Below are 16,352 nucleotides of genomic sequence, written 5' to 3'. Positions count from 1 at the left end.
CATGGTCCCGCTAGGGGGAATGCCTTACTGGACTTGGTACTGGCAACAGGGGATGACATGGTAGGGGACCTACAGATCAGTGGTCACCTGGGGGACAGTGACCACCAAATAATAGAATTCACCATAAGGCATAGAGTGGGAAAGGTAACTAGTAGGGTGGAAGTGCTAGACTTTAGGAAGGCTGACTTCAGCGAGCTCAGGCATTTAGTCAATGACGCACTGCAGGGTAAGAGATTTGGTGAGATGGGAGGCTAGGAAGGGTGGCTGTGCCTTAAGGAAGCAATCCTTCGGGCACAGAGGGAGATGATCCCGATGTGGAGGGGAAAGGGGCCAAGAGGCTTCCTTGGCTAACCAGAGAAATCCAGAGCAACCTAAGGGCAAAAAGGGGGGCATATAAGCAGTGGAAACAGGGAGAAATTACTAAAGAGGAGTATGCCTCCTCAGCTCACAGTTGTAGGTAGGCAGTTAGAAAGGCCAAAGCTACCATGGAGTTGATGGCATCCCAAGTTAAGGATAACAAAAAATTGTTTTTCAGATATATAGGGAGCAAAAGGAAGGCCCAGGGCAGTATAGGACCACTACTGAACGGGCAAAAGCAATTGGTGACAGGGGGGACAAGGCTGAACTCCTCAATGAGTTCTTTGCCTCAGTGTTCCTAAATGAGGGGCAAGACAAGTCTCACAATTGTAGAGAGACAACAGCTGGGAGCCAGACCACCAAGCATTGACCCTGAGATAGTGCAGAGTCACTTGGAAGGACTGGATGAGTTTAAGTTGGCAGGCCTGGATGAGCTCCATCTGAGGGTACTGAAGACACTGGCTGATGTCATTGCACAGCCACTGGCACAAATATTTGAGCACTCATGGTGCACAGGCCAGGTCCCGGAGGACTGGAAAAGGGTCAATGTGGTCCCTGTTTTCAAGAAGGGGAGGAAGGAGGATCTAAGCAACTACAGGCCAGTCAGTCCCACCTCCATCCTTGGTAAAATCTTTGAAAAGATTATTAAGGTTCATATATGTGAGAGCCCAGCAGGAAAAATTATGCTGAGGGGACCAGCATAGGTTCATAGCAGGTAGATCACGGCTGACTAATCTAGTCTCTTTTTATGACCAGGTTACAAAACACCTGGATGCAGGAGTAGGGGTAGATATTGTTTACTTAGACTTCAGGAAGGCTTTCAATACGGTATCCCACCCCATACTGGTGAACAAATTAAGAGGCTGTGACTTGGATGATTACACAGTCCGGTGGGTGGCAAATTGGCTAGAGGGTCGCACCCAGAGAGTGGTGGTGGATGGGTTGGTATCAACCTGGAAGGATGTGGGCAGTGGGGTCCCGCAGGACTCAGTCCTTGGACCGATACTCTTCAATGTCTTCATCAGTGACTTGGACGAGGGAGTGAAGTGTACTCTGTCCAAGTTTGCAGATGATACAAAACTGTAGGGAGAAGTGGACACACCGGAGGGCAGGGAACAACTACAGGCAGACCTGGACAGGTTGGACAAATGGGCAGAAAACAATAGAATGCAATTTAACAAGGAGAAATGCAAAGTGCTGCACCTAGGGAGGAAAAATGTCTAGCACACCTACTGCCTAGGAAATGACCTGCTCAGCAGCATGGAAGCAGAAAGGGATCTCAGAGTCCTAACGGACTCCAAGATGAACATGAGTCGTCAGTGTGACTGAAGTCATCAGCAAAGCCAATGGCACTTTATTGTGCATCAGCAGATGCATGACAAACAAAACCAAGGAGGTGATACTTCCCCTCTACTGGGCACTGGTCAGACCGCAGTTGGAATACTGCGTCCGGTTTTGGGCGCCGCACTTCAAGAGGGATGTGGATAACCTGGAGAGGGTCCAGAGAAGGGCCACTCGTATGGTTAAGTGCTTGAAGGCCAAGCCCTATGAGGAGGGACTAGGGCACCTGGACCTCTTCAGCCTCCGCAAGAGAAGGTTGAGAGACGACCTTGTGGCTGCCTATAAATTCATCATGGGGGTGCAGAAGGGAATTGGTGAGGCTCTGCTCACCAAGGCACCCCTGGGGGTCACAAGAAATAATGGCCATAAGCTAGCAGAGAGCAGATTTAGACTAGACATTAGGAAGAACTTCTTCACAGTTAGAGTGGCCAAAATCTGGAAAGGGCTCCCAAGGCAGGTGGTGCTCTCCCCTACCCTGGGGGGTCTTCAAAAGGAGGTTAGATAGGCATCTGGCTGGGGTCATCTGAACCCAGCCCACTTTCCTGCCTATGCAGGGGGTCGGACTTGATGATCTATTGAGGTCCCTTCGAACCCTAACATCTATAAATCTATTACCCCACATCAATGTTGACCATGTGAAGGAACACCTTGAGAGGTTGGACACCTTCAAGTTAGCTGGCCCAGACAGCTTACACCCCAAGGTACTAAAGGAGCTAGCAAGCATCATAGCTCGGCCACTGGCATGGATCTTTGAGAACTCGTGGTGCTCAGGTGAAGTGCCAGAGAATTGGAAGAAGGCCAACGTGGTGCCTAACTTCAAGAAAGGGAGGAAAGTAGATCTGGGGAACTACAGGCCCATCAGCCTCACCTCCATCCCCAGGAAGATCTTGGAGAAAATCATCCAAAAGACCTTTCTTGACAAACTGGCTGAAGGCAACTTCTTGAGGGATAGCCAGCACGGGTTTGTTGCAGATAGGTCTTGCCTGACCAATCTCATCTCCTTCTACGACCAGGTGACATAGCAAGGGAAAAGAGATTGACATCATATATCTTGACTTAAAAAAGCCTTCAATTTGGTATCCCATGATCGTCTTATAGAAAAACTGTCCAACTGCAACTTCGGCTACATCACAGTCCACTGGCTAGGGAACTGGCTTTGTGGTCGGACCAAGAGAGAGGTAGCTGATGGAAGTCAATTGTTGTGGTGCACTGTGACCAGTGGGGTCCCACAAGGCTATGTCCTTGGGCCTATCTTTTTCAACGTCTTCATTAATGATGTGGACATTGGTGTCTGGAGTGGACTGGCCAAGTTCACTGATGACACCAAACTTTGGGGTAAAGTGTCCATACCCGAGGACAGGATGGTGATCCAGGCTGACCTTGACAGGCTCAGAAAATGGGAGGATGAAAACCTGATGGCCATCAACTACAAAAAATGCAAGGAACTGCACCTTGGGAAGAAAAGTCCGCAGCATGCTTATAGGCTCAGCAGTGCTACACTTGCTAGCACCACAGCTGAAAGGGACTTGGGGGTCATGATTGACCACAAGATGAATATGAGCCACCAGTGTGATGTTGCAGCCGGCAAAGCAAACAAAACTCTGGCTTGCATCCATAGATGCTTCTCTAGCAAATCCCAGGATGTCATCCTCCCACTGTACTTGGCCTTGGTGAGGCCACTGCTGGAGTACTGTATCCAGTTCTGGGCTCCACAATTTTAAAAGGATGTGGAGAAGCTTGAAAGAGTCCAGAGGAGAGCCACGCACATGATCAGAGGGCAGGAAAACAGGCTTTATGATGAGAGGTTGAGATCTACGGGACTCTTCAGCCTGGAAAAGCGTAGGCTCAGGGGGGACCTGGTGGCTGCCTATAAGTATATAAAGGGTGTACATCAGGATCTGGGGGAACACCTGTTTGCCAGATCACCCCATGGGATGACAAGGTCAAACGGTCACAAACTTCTCTAAGACCGTTTCAGGCTGGACATAAGGAAGAACTTCTTTACAGTCTGAACTCCCAAGACCTGGAGCAGACTGCCACCAGAGGTGGTGCAAGCACCTACTCTGGATTCCTTTGAGAATCAATTGGACATTTATCTTGCTGGGATCCTGTGACCCCAGCTGACTTCTTGCCCCTGGGGCAGGGGGCTGGACTCAATGATTTTCCGAGATCCCTTCCAGCCCTAATGTCTATGAAATCTATGAAAACTCAGGTGTGGAAATAACTTTCAGTGAAGTCAAGAAGTCTAGATTTTGTTTTATGAATCTGAAAAAGGAGATGTCCATTTAAATCTAATAGCTACAGGACCAAAGAAACAATAAATGTTGATTGTTTTTTGCTTCAGTGTTGTGGGATTTTTTTAAACATAATGCGTTATATGATAGAGCAAATTTGTATTTGCTTTTGATCCAATCTTAAACTGAATAATATAGCCATTGGCTAGTAGCTTATTAGTAAAGCTTCTAGTTTCTTTTTAACTTAATAAAAGCACTCACTGTGTTTTATGGAATGATGTACCACATCATCTGCACCTCCCCACCCCCTTTTCAAAAGCCTAGATCTGCCTATGGTCACAGCCACCCCAAAAGCTGGAGCTGGTGGTAACTGAAGCCAGGACTTCACGCACTGAGCTGTGTTCCTTCCTTCAGCATCCTTCCTGACTGGGAGTCATAGACTGCAACAGTAAGTGTTGGCTACTAGACCTCCAGGGAAGTGTTGGTGCTGTCTGTCTGGTATGGGCCTCTGGGTCCTGAGTCTCTTTAGGCAGCTCAGTTCATTGGTGTTGCTCTCATTCCAGCTCTGCTAGCATGTTACCCTCACCTTGAAGCACAATGTGTCAAGCTCATGCCTCACTTCTCCCAGCCCAGAGGAAAGATTAGCTCCTTCCCTGTGGGTAAGGAGTCTGCCAGGAGCTATTGTGCAGTCATGCAGGTCATTTATAAAAGCATTACAAGTAGTTGGCCCTTTTCTAAAGGCTGGTCATAGGGCCTATTTACAAAGGGACCCTCCCCTCCCCAATTCTAAGTCGCAGCCACCTTTGGTGTGGGACACATTAGGGGCTGGTGTGAGGGGATTCCTGTGTACTTGGTGCCGAGATGTAGCCACCTCTATGGTGGGGTATATTGGGGAGCTGCTTATGCAGGGCCCTCTCATCTAGCACAGATGCAGCCATCTCTGAGGCACTGCATCTCTTTTATGGCAGAAGATGATACTTGATCAGAGCAGGAGATGAAGGAGGATCCTGTCTCGGGAGGGTGCTGGGTTCATGCCCAGTCTGGGAGTGGTTCCAGAACCCCAAAATGGATTGACTCCAGGAGTTTGTGTCTCCTCCATAGAAGCAGCTGTGGCAAAGGGAGGGTTCTGTTTCCAGGATCCACTGAAGAGGTCCAGGCAGGTGTGGGGACAGCCATAATGGAGCGGGGCCTTCAGGAGAAAGTAGACACAGCAGCGCTGGCCTGTGAGTCCAATAAGCTAGGCCCTATGCTCTGCTTCCTCTCAGGTGACAAGGCCCCAGTGTGAAGAATGTGGAAATATTGCACACTCCCTTGTGCCTAGCACTATCCAAGGCGGGGGGAACAGGTGGGAGGGCACTGGAAAAGAAGGGAATCTCCACTAGCTGTGAGCAGTACCTGGGCTGTGACACAAAACAGGCCAATTCTTCCTACACACACACTGGGACAGCTCTCTCAGCTCACCAAAAAGTGGTGTTGCATTGGTTCCAATTGGTAGCATTCGTCCCAAGGGTAGACCTTTGTGTTGAGCTAGAATCCTTTTATCTTGCCTTATATTACCTGTAGTAAGCTTTTAGCTGTGTTCACTTTAAGTTAGGCCAAGTTAACATAAGTGAAAATAAGGGAAGTAACGTAAAAGGAACTCAGTGGGCACATCTACGGGAGACACTGACCACAGTAGACTCATCCTACTGTGCATTTGCAAGGCAGGCAAAACCCATGCTAACGTGCTAATGCACAAAAGATTTAGTCTATTGTGCATTAACATCACAAAAAGATCATTTGTTTGCACTAATGTGCAATAGCGCCAATTATGGCACATTAAGTTAGTACCTGTCATTACAGGGACTAAACTTAATGCGCCGTAATTATGGCACATTAATGAACAGGTAGAAGTGCCCACTGCCCAGTCACAGGAGAGAGAAACTTCATGGAAGACTAGCCAGTCTTAGGACATCTCATGTTGACCAAGGGATTAGGTTAGTGTATGCCATCTAGACCAGTGGTTTTCAACCTTTATTCATTTGCAGAGCCGTAAACATTTTTGAATGAAGGTGCAGACTCCTTTGGAAATTTTGAATAGAGTTGCGAACCCCTTTGAACTGTAAGTGTAGGTATTTACATATGTTTGATTGATCATAGTCATCTTTCACAGACCCTTTAGACATGGGTTTAGACAAGGGTCCACAGACCACAGGTTGCAAACCACTGATCTAAACTAACAGAATTACATAATGGCACCTTCTTGTTACTATATTTTTGACATTTCTATCAAGTAATGTTGTAAGCCTTTGTTCAAGGAAGGGAATCAGAAGTGGCTTAATGCTCTGAGATGTTCCTCTACTCCTGGCTGAGGTTCTTGTCTGCAGACATAATGAAGATCCAACACCTCTTAAAATTTAGTCTCTGAATTTGGGTCAGATTCACAGGCTGGACACCTGTTAGAAATTCTTAGGATTTTAAGATGTAGAGATTCTAAGTTAAAAGACTACTTATTTATGCTTGGATCATAAAAATATATCTAGATATATATTGTGTTGTTCTTTATTTTCTAGCAATAATCATAATTGAAAATTCTAATAAAATTGGTTTATGTGTTCACTCCACTGAAGGATTCATTTCGCATAAGAAAGGGGCTGTCAAAAAAACCCTCAGACCCCCAAATCTACACCAGAGACCACCGCAGGGAGCCATGACTCTTGTTCCTCCCAGCCCTATTGCCCATGGGAATGAATTTGTCCCAAATGACTTCTTCAGCCAGGGCATTCCCTCTGCTTCTGCTAGAGCTGATACCTCCTTGTGAAACCCCCTGAGACGAACGCAATAATTGCGCCTCACTCCCTTTGCCCCAATGCTGTACTGAAGCCAGCATTTTTTAAAGGGGAAAGGTCCCTGCCCTGTTCCTACCCCCTGAGCCAGCCAGTGCCTCTGCCCCATGGCCAGATCAGGCTGTCTCAAAAGCTGTTGCGACATCCAAGGAGACTGTGGGCAGGAGGAGGCCACAAGGAGGAAGATTTTACAGTTGAGAGGCTAAATCTAGCGTATCCTTCCCAAAACCAGTCACCACAGCGCCGGGTACACTCCAGCCCTGCCTGCTTCTCTGGAGTCACCAGCACCATGGGTCCCACTCCAGCCTTTCTTGTTCTTCTTGGTAAGTCAGTTACTCCCTTCTCCTTCTCCTTTGCCTGCCCGCAGTCCTTGATCTGAGCCCCACAACCTACCAAGGCCTTTTCCTGGGGGGGTTTGATGGTGACAATGTCAGCCTCTCTGTTAAGGGAGCCCCACACTGCTCTCCCCACACAGATTCTCTCTCCACACACAAAGTACTCATTTTTCACTCCCACCACACACACACACCACCCCACTTCTCATGGACACAGCCTGCAAACACATGCATAGAACTGCTGCAACTTTTACATGCATATCCACAAACTACCCTCTCTCTCTCCCTCTCCCTCTCCCTCTCTCTCTCTCTGTCACGTACACACACCCCCATTCCAAAGGCCACTGTACAATTTCCCCTTCATAGCCCCCTGTCACACAATCCCCCAACCCACACCCATGCTATACACCCTCCCTCCCTGACAGTCACTTGCTTCCCCCATGACATCCATACCACTTCACCGTCACCTTCCGCACAAACAGCCACCCCTGTCTCTCACCCCAGCACCTGGCCCTTCTCCCTCACCTCACCCTACATAGCCACCCCAGGCTTCTTCTATAGTGGTGGGATTAGATCAGTGCAAACTAGGGTCCTGAGCTGGTCTGGGCCCCCACATTGCAGCAGCTACTGAACTTTTGCATGTGAGTCCCCAGAAGCTGACACCTGACCTTGACTTCCCCCCACCCTCACCTTCCCCTCCTGCTCTTGTAGTTGGTGGTTTCCTGTTGCACAAGTAGCATCCTGCCCAAACCAGGGTGGAGGCTCACACCGTGAGGTAATTTTCCCCTTTGCTTGTGACAAGAAGGTTGCAGCTATATGCTGGGCGGATTTCTGGGCTATTGCACAACCTGGGAAATCTGCCCTGGTACTTCCCTGGAGGTGGGCACTGCATGCAACCAGGGCTGCCAACGAGCTCCATCTGGTGCTCACGTACAAAGCCACTTGGACTCTGCACTGGGAACAGCAGTCATGCAGCAGTATGATCCACAGCAGTGCAGATGAAAATCCTCCCAGCAGAGGCTCTGCACGCTGCCTGGTCTGTACATGAGGGTTAAAATTCCCCCCACGTTTCTTCCATTGTCCAGCCTTCTATATATGTGAGTCTAACTCTGCTGAATTGTGCACCTTGCTTGGGCTAGAGCAGACTATGCTTTGACACAGAGGGTGTGAAACCCTTGCTTTTCCTCTGAGCATTTACGGGGAAGGAAACAGCTACTAGTGCTAGCATTGAACTTGCCCTTGTTAGGGTTCAGAGTTAACACTTCCGGGCAGCATTCCCTTATCCACTGGTTCCAGCTGGCAAGTCATGCCTAGGATGGCTGTGACACTGGCTGGGGCATGTTTGTAGCACATTGGCTTGGATCATGCACTGTGAAAGAGGGAGAGTGTGTGCCCCACACTCTTCTTGTCACCCACGCATTCAAACTCCTGTACTTTCCATTACAGGTGCCATGTGGACCTGTCTCCTATCAGCTGCTCCTCGTGAGTTACCTGCAGACACGCTCTTACTCCAGGAAGGGAGGGTATATGATGGGGGGAAGGGCCTGAAAGCCTGTCAAATAGTGCACCCAAAATTAGTGGTTTTGTTTCCACCCTGACTGTCTCTGAGCCTCAGTTTCTCCATCTGGAAGATGCAGGTGAAGTCTGCCCTAGCTTTGCCAAGGTAGGGCATGAAGGTGATTGTGTCCCTGTGCCCATGGCCTCACTCATAGGGTGCCTCTGTGATGATGGGGCAATTGCTGAGAACCAAGCTTAGCCCTGCACCCTTGGGCCCAGCACACAGGAAGTGTGAGCAGAGAGAGAGGCTGAGTCACTAGAGGATTCCTTAGCCAGGGGTGGGCAGCAGCTTCTACAGACAGGAGTGGGAATCCTGGTCCCCAAAGGCAGCCACAGAGTACAATGGTTTCTGGGGGCAGGAAACCATCAGCTACACAAGAAGCCCAGGCAGGATTTCAAGTTCCTTCTCAGAACCAGACCAGAGAGTGATGTCCCCACTCCTATCTGAGGTTCAGTGGGGCTGCACACAGATTTTCCCCTTCCTCTTTCATGGGGCGGGGGCACTGGCTGGCTTAAGAGACAGGGATGGGGCATAGGCCTTTTTCCTCAGAGACACCAGCTCCAAGGGAGGGAACTGGGTGGCTTGCCGGGGGGGAGGGGGGGGGGGGGGAGGACCTTTCCCCTTTGGTGGTCTCCCTGGCTCATGGACCATCTCCCTCTTTCCCCAGAGGCCTTTCCAGCACCGTCCATCTCCCTGATCCCCAGTGGGAGCATCATCCCAGGAACCAACATGATCATCCGCTGCTGGGCAGACCTGTCAGGCATGCGGTTTCTACTGTATAAGGTTGGGGTGCTGGATGCCCTGAGGCATGTGGAGCCGGCTGGGAATAAGGGTGAGTTCCCCATTACCAATGCCAGGCAGGAGGACAGCGGTAACTACACCTGCCGCTACCAGACCCTAGATGAGCCACCCAAATGGTCATACCACAGCAACCCTGTGGAGCTGGTGGTGAAAGGTGAGATACTGTGTTCTCTTGAGTCAAGACATCCTAGCTCCCAGCCCCACTCCCCTTCTGGGACTGGAATAGGACCCTAGAGTCCTGACACCCAACTCCCCCTGTGGTAACCCAACCAACCCCATTCTCCCTTCCTGTACCTTCCCTCCCTGTGCCTCGATTTACCCATCCAAACCATGGATCCTGGCCCCCAGCCTCCCCATCCCTGCCCCCACCCCCTAATCTCTAATCGTTGGAGGCAAATCCTTCCCAATTATTAACTCAATTGGAGCTGAGTGTAAGGGTACAAGCAGCTCTTTGCTCTGTGCATGTACACTGCCAGGCTTAGGGGGTGCTGCCCCAGGCTGCCGCAGCATGCAATTCACTAACGGTGCTCTTCCTTCCACACTGCTGGACCGGGACCTGTGGCCACTTCTACCTGCATCACCCCTGGTGAGGAGCTGAGTCGATTCAACCCCTGTGTGCCCCCTGCACCAACTATCCAGTGTCCCACAGCCCCCTGCTCTGATCCACCAGCCTCCACATCCCTTGTAGAGCTGAGATAGAACTCAGGAGTCCTGGCTGTCCCAGTCCCCTTCTTAAACTATTCAGCCTGACTTGTCCTCCCAGAGCTGAAGATAGAACCCAGGAGTCCCATCTCCCTCCTTTAAGTACTAAACCTCACTGCCCACCCAGAGCTGAAGATAGAACCTGACTTCCATGATATAATTCTGCATTTGAAAGTCTTTGGGGGGGAGGCTGGAATCTGCTACTCTCTCTACTTTGTCTCCCTTAAACTAAGTCTCCTTTCTACACAGGCATCCCATCTGAAATTCCTACCTGTCAGGCAGTAAGTGATTCCAGCCCTATTCTTTTTCCTAATGTCATTCTATATTTTATTTATATGATCTTAAGAGTATTCAATAGAATTTAGAAACATTAAAATGTCAGTGTCATTTAGTGCTCCTTTTTCTTTCAAGATGATGACTCTTACTTTATTAGAAGGCATTATTTGTTCTGTTCTCCTAGTATGTAGGCAAGAATGTATCTTTATTTTTCTTTCGAAATGTTATCAGAATTTTACCATTTAATTTGAAAGAATGGTCCATTTTATTATTTTTTTCATGTTTGTTAGTTAATTGCATCAACAAATTATTTAAATATGCATTTCATTTCCAAAATCGTTGCATTTCCCAATAGCATTACAGTGATTGTTTATTTAAATAGCTTTCCAGTTACTTCTTGACTTTTATTAGCATATTTTTATGATATTTTGTCAAATTTTTAATATACATTTTATTTCCTTATGTTATGCATCTTATTTTTATGTTCTTGTATTATTTGTTCAATTGGAAATGGTATTGCCACATTCAAAGTTCATGCACATTGTCTTTCAAACTCTAATTTATTGTATTTATGCATTGTCCCTAGAAGTTTTATTGAAATGTTCAATTTAATTTCAAGTCAACTTCATTTTGACAGTCTAGATCAATTTTTGATAGATTTTCCTCTTATTTCATAATGGAAGAGGCTAAGCAAAAAGTGTGCTAATGAAACATTTCCAAACAACCCACATTTTTCAGGAAAGGAAAAGATGGTAAAAAAAGAGCATTTTGTGACGCCTGAAAAAAATGTTTCTTTCATAAAATATTATGACTAAGTGAGTGACCCCAGTACAGGTGGCACCAGGCAGGGAAATATGCAGAGTATCCCTGATTTGGAGTAATTAATGAGTTTATTAATAATCTAATTATTAAAGAACACCAGCTGGTGAACATCAACGTGTTAAAAATGACTGCTCTAATTCAGAGAATGGACAATGGCTGTGAAATGAGTAACAAGAGATGTGTCTCAAGCCAGATTGATTCTGGTTTCTCTCTGGCACACTGTAAGACAGGCCCTGCCACATGGGCAAATGTAAAGATGGATGGAAACCAGCTATAAAGTTGTTACACATTTTTGAGCACTAACTTTGTAAAGGTTGGCTCTTTTATAGCTGGGTGGACATTTTTATGGAGTGATAATTACTTTGCATATGTGGCCAATCTGAATGTATTGTGGGATTGATCAATTAATTGCATAATATATGTAACATCGCAGGAGCCTAAGAGTCAGTGCTCAATGTGGCACCCAAGGCAGGTCCTCTAGGGAAGCAATGCCAGCACTGGGTGTGTCACCAGCCACCAAACCCTAGGGGATGGGCAAAGGGAAAGACCCAGGTTACAACTGCCCCTAGTGAGGGGGAGGCTGGGAAGTGGGGTTTTGTATGATGTTTCAATCTCTCTCTCTCTCTCTCTCCCTCTCTCCTGGACAGAAGTCTTCCCAGCACCAACCATCTCCCTGAGCCCCAGTAGGAACATCACCCCAGGAGCCAATGTGATCATCCACTGCCAGGCAAACCTAACAGGCATGCGGTTTCTGTTGTACAAGGCTGGGGTGCTGGGTGCCCTGCGGCACACAGAGCCAGCTGGGAACAAAGGCGAGTTCCCCATCACCAATGCCCGGCGGGAGGACAGTGGTAACTACACCTGCTGCTACCAGACCCAGAATGAGCCACCCAGCTGGTCATACTACAGCAACCCCGTGGAGCTGCTGGTGAGAGGTGAGGTCCCCAGCTCTACATCCCCATTTCCAGCCTGACCCATAGCCAGACCCTCAGGGGGCTGCCTTACCAGTGGCATGGATGCTCAGAGCTAGGCTTTGCCCTGAGCCCTACACCTCTACACAGGTAACCTGTGGCTGGGGAGTGAGGAATTTTCTCAGCTCTGTGGGAAGAGGGAGCCCTACCCCAGGGGAGCTGCAGGGCCTGGGGCCTTTCCCCAGAATTGAACCCTCATTAACTCCCTGGCAGTGGCAGGTAGTCATGGAGGAAGGCATTGCTGAGTCACTGTTTCTGCCACTTCATCCTCACCACCCAGCCTGCACCTATTTCTTCCCCCCTCCACTGACAGACTCCCAACTTTTTCCCTACAGCAGGATCCAACCCATTGCAGCCTGGAACAGCAGATTGTGCCTATCTGGATGTGGGGCACAAGGATGGGGCAAACTGCCCCCTGTCTGGATGTGGGGCACAAGGATGAGGCAAAATGCCCCCTGTCTCCAGGGTGAACTGTAGAGCAAAGGGTGGGGGACCCAGCCATGGCTGTTATGGAGATCTGGCTCATTAGCCCTGCAAGGGATTGGTGGTGACAGCCTCCCTCCCACCCCACTCCAGCACAATGCCTTCATCTCCTCCCTCTCTCCTTTTTAGGGGTTCCTCCGAAGCTAGATTACACCCTGGGCAACATCATCCGCCTGGGCCTGGGCGCCGGGGTCCTGCTCTTCCTAGCACTGATCATAGCTGAGACCATGTGCAGGTGGAGGAGGGGAGGGCTCTGTGCTCCATGAGCATGGGACTCCCCCCTGTTTTCCCAAGGATTCCTTTTATCTGAGACCCCCAAGGATTGACATGGCCCCTCATCTGATTTGGTATCAAGTGAACTCTATTTAGTAACCCCTAGGCTCATTACAAGTATTCTTCCTTGAAATAGGACCTGGCAAGAGGTTCCTTAGACATTACAGCAGCAACCTTTGGTGTTACCAGCCTCAGATCCTCTGCTGGTGTGTGGGATGTTAGTTCCTGGGTTCCTTGTTACTCAAAGCAAGAATCCCAAGGCTGCTCCCAACTCCACAGGGTGACAACACATGCACACACTGTCTCTGTTTGTCCACTGCTTTTGTAACTTTCTCATCTCAAGCTTTCTAGTCCTCAAGTTTCCTATCTCAACTTTTTAGATAAGGTACTCCAATCCTATTCCATTTTTGGTTTCCTTTCCTTTTAGGGAAACTACTGTACCTGGTTAGCCCATTGTACCAATCATAGCATTCACTTTTCCCAGTGCTTCATAAGGCGCTCTGTACAATTTAATTGCTTAGTTTTGGGAAGGCCTAAAGTTATGCTCAGGCACTTAACATAAATCAGTTTGCCCGCTACACCCCCCAGATGCCCCCACGTGCCCCACCACCACCCCTGTGTTTGGGACACGACACCCCACTCCTCTCTTGGATGGAGCACTGAAAATTCATTGGGGACTTGGGCCAGTGGGCAAGGGAATGAGGTTGAGATCAAGGGTCAAATGGGGATCTGGCCCTAACCATGGGCCTGGGCTTTAATGGGGTTTTCCTGGTCTCTGTGGGATTGTAGCAAGAAACCCTTTTTTTGCTTCCTCCCCCCCCCCAATGTGAAGCTCCTCCATATGGCAAAAGCCCCTCTTTCACTATTTGCCCCCTTTTGGGGATGCTTTCTCTTTTCTACCTTTTCTTCCTTCCTCTCTCTTTTTCTTTTATTATTTTATTATTATTTTTATATAAGGTGTATTTGCAGTGAAAATAGAGCTTGTAGATGCTTTTACAAATGTACTTCTAAGTTTAAAAGTCAGTTGTACTATGTAACAATGCTAGCAACAGCATGAATCTCTGTATGGACCAGGTCCCTGAATGAATAGTGGTTGATTGTGTAACACAGTAGCAAATCTGAATAAACAATTTAATGAGCGGCAGTTAACACCTACAAAATTACAGACCAAGAAGAGGAAAGAATCAATAAAGAGCCAGGAATTCCCGGAAACTTCATTGTTAAAGGTACAGAAGCCCCCATTTGAACTAATCAACACTGGAAACAGACCCTTCGGGCTGAAATACCCCCTGATCAACCACTTCCAGAGCTCCATTCATTACGGCAGTGAATCAATCAAAATTCATCAATAGACTCCTGAGACTGCACGTACGTGTGGACATGGCCCCTGGGGTTGACAGCTGCTATCCAGCAACTACCAAGAGGGACGTCCCTTGAGGTCAACGACCCTTGGATTGGGTAAGCCCGAGAATTGGGGAGTCACCAAAATCTGCCAGAGAGGGATAAAAGGCAGCAAAGACTGACCCCCAATGGTGCCCTCTTTGACCAGACCAGCACCCTGCCTGTCCAGCCAGAAGGACCAGCTGGCGACCCCCTTCTGCAGCAACATCACACTGAAAGAAGCCTCGAGTGGCCATCAACAGCAGACTCCAGCACTTGTGGATAGGTATATCTTGACACCAGTCCTTAGTGTTCAGAACTAGCTACTGTGAGTGTGTGCATGTATGTGAGTGTTTGAGGGGACTGGCACCAAAATTTATGGTCTGACTTTTGCATCCATCCAATAAACTAGAATTTTATGATGATCCTGTGAGTTGGTCCTTTGTAGCCAACAGGATCAGACACAGAGTGGCAGCCTGATCTCTCTGTCACAGCAACAGGCTGGTCTCCATTGCATGATCTTCCTCATCCTCCATAGCAATGGGCCTGGTCTCTGTGTGCAGTAGGCCTGGTCTCCATGGCAAGGGGCAGAGTTTCTGGAGCCCTGGCCTCTGAAGCAATGGGTCTGGTCCACACAAAACAAGCCTCCAAGGTGTCCACATGATGGATGTGGTCTCTGCTGCTCTAGCCTCCATGGTGGCTAGGCCTAGTCTGCATAACTGGTCTCTATGGTCTCTCTGGCAATGGACCTGGTTTCTGGAACGCCAACATCCACAGTGACAGGCCTGGTCTTGAGTGGGAATGGGCTTTATCTCCATAGCAACAGCCATAGTCCCTTGGCTCTGGCCTCCATAGCAGCAGGCCAGTGTGAATAGCACAGGCCTCCATACCAATAGTCTGTGGAGCATGGGTCTCCACAGTGATGGGCCTGTTCTCCATAGCACCAGCTTCTACAGCACTAGGGCCCTTAGTGTCATCCCTCTGTGCCTCCTAAACACTGTGTATCCCCTGCTCCTCGGGAGCTGGTGAAACTCCCAGTCCCCACACCAGGGTCAACCCCAGTATGAGCAGGGCCAACTTCAGTATGGGGTCAGGTAGCAAGGACACAGCCCTTGGAGGTGGTCAGCCTGTGGGGGAACACTGGGAGTTCACAGGAGGGGTTGGGTGAGTCACCAGAAGGGCAGGGGGTGAAGATAAGACACCAGACCTCTGTGGGCACCAGGATAGTCACCATCTGGGGGGCCATGGGGGCTGTGAGACCCATGGGCCCACCCAGGCTGGTATACCACCCTATTCCTGTTGTCCTGGGTCACACCTACAGGCCCAGCTAAGTAAAATAACCCCCTGCCACTATGACTGTCATGGAAAGGATCTCACCACACCAGTATGGGACACCAGGCAGCACCCGCTGTGAAAACATGTTGCTTTCTACCATCACATACATGTGGCCCATTGATCTCCCTAGACACATCTATATAAGACGCTTACTGCACAGTAGTCTAGTAACACTGCTCAGTAGCACACCAGTCAAAAACCATTCTAATAAGCCACTGTGCAGTGTTATTAGGCTGCTGCGCAGTAACCATCATGAAAAAATTGTGTGCCAGCACTACTGTGCAGTAACTATAGTTACTGCACATTTAGTTAGTACAGGTTTCCCTTGATTGATGCAGTACATGCGTTCCTGGACAACAGTGCATAAATCGAAATCGCATAAAGCGAACGCAATTTACAATGTTACAAATAGGGATAGGTTCCCATGGTGGTGAGGGAGGGAGGGACAGTGGGATGGAGGCTGGGACTAGGGAAGGAGCAGGGGGTGCAGTTCCACTCCTGGGGCTGCACAAGGCAACAAAGCAAAGGGAACAGAGCAACACTCGCCTCCTACCGTCCTGCAACAGCCCCAGGGGAGGCCAATGCTAGCTGCCTGTAGCCTCTGGACTACACCGTGCCCTGGTGCAGGCAGCTGGTATCAGCTGCTCCCAGGGCCACTC

General features: G+C 48.9%; 1 protein-coding gene across 1 annotated transcript in view; it reads left to right on the top strand.

Moving 5' to 3' along the window:
- The window catches only part of LOC102575945 (immunoglobulin superfamily member 1), a 31,560-nt gene extending 16,777 nt beyond the window's left edge, over positions 1-14,783 (top strand). The window contains exons 9-11 of the mRNA XM_059727651.1: positions 9,320-9,605; positions 11,899-12,186; positions 12,835-14,783. Of these exons, the coding sequence (XP_059583634.1) occupies positions 9,320-9,605; positions 11,899-12,186; positions 12,835-12,971 (711 nt within the window). The 3' untranslated portion in view covers positions 12,972-14,783. The remainder of the gene's footprint in view (positions 1-9,319; positions 9,606-11,898; positions 12,187-12,834) is intronic.
- Positions 14,784-16,352: the final 1,569 nt, after the last annotated feature.

The sequence above is a fragment of the Alligator mississippiensis genome, chromosome 5 (genome assembly GCF_030867095.1).
Source record: "Alligator mississippiensis isolate rAllMis1 chromosome 5, rAllMis1, whole genome shotgun sequence".
NCBI classification, from domain to species: domain Eukaryota; kingdom Metazoa; phylum Chordata; order Crocodylia; family Alligatoridae; genus Alligator; species Alligator mississippiensis.
Note: the sequence above shows the minus strand (reverse complement) of the source record. Positions and strands in the feature narration are given on the sequence as shown.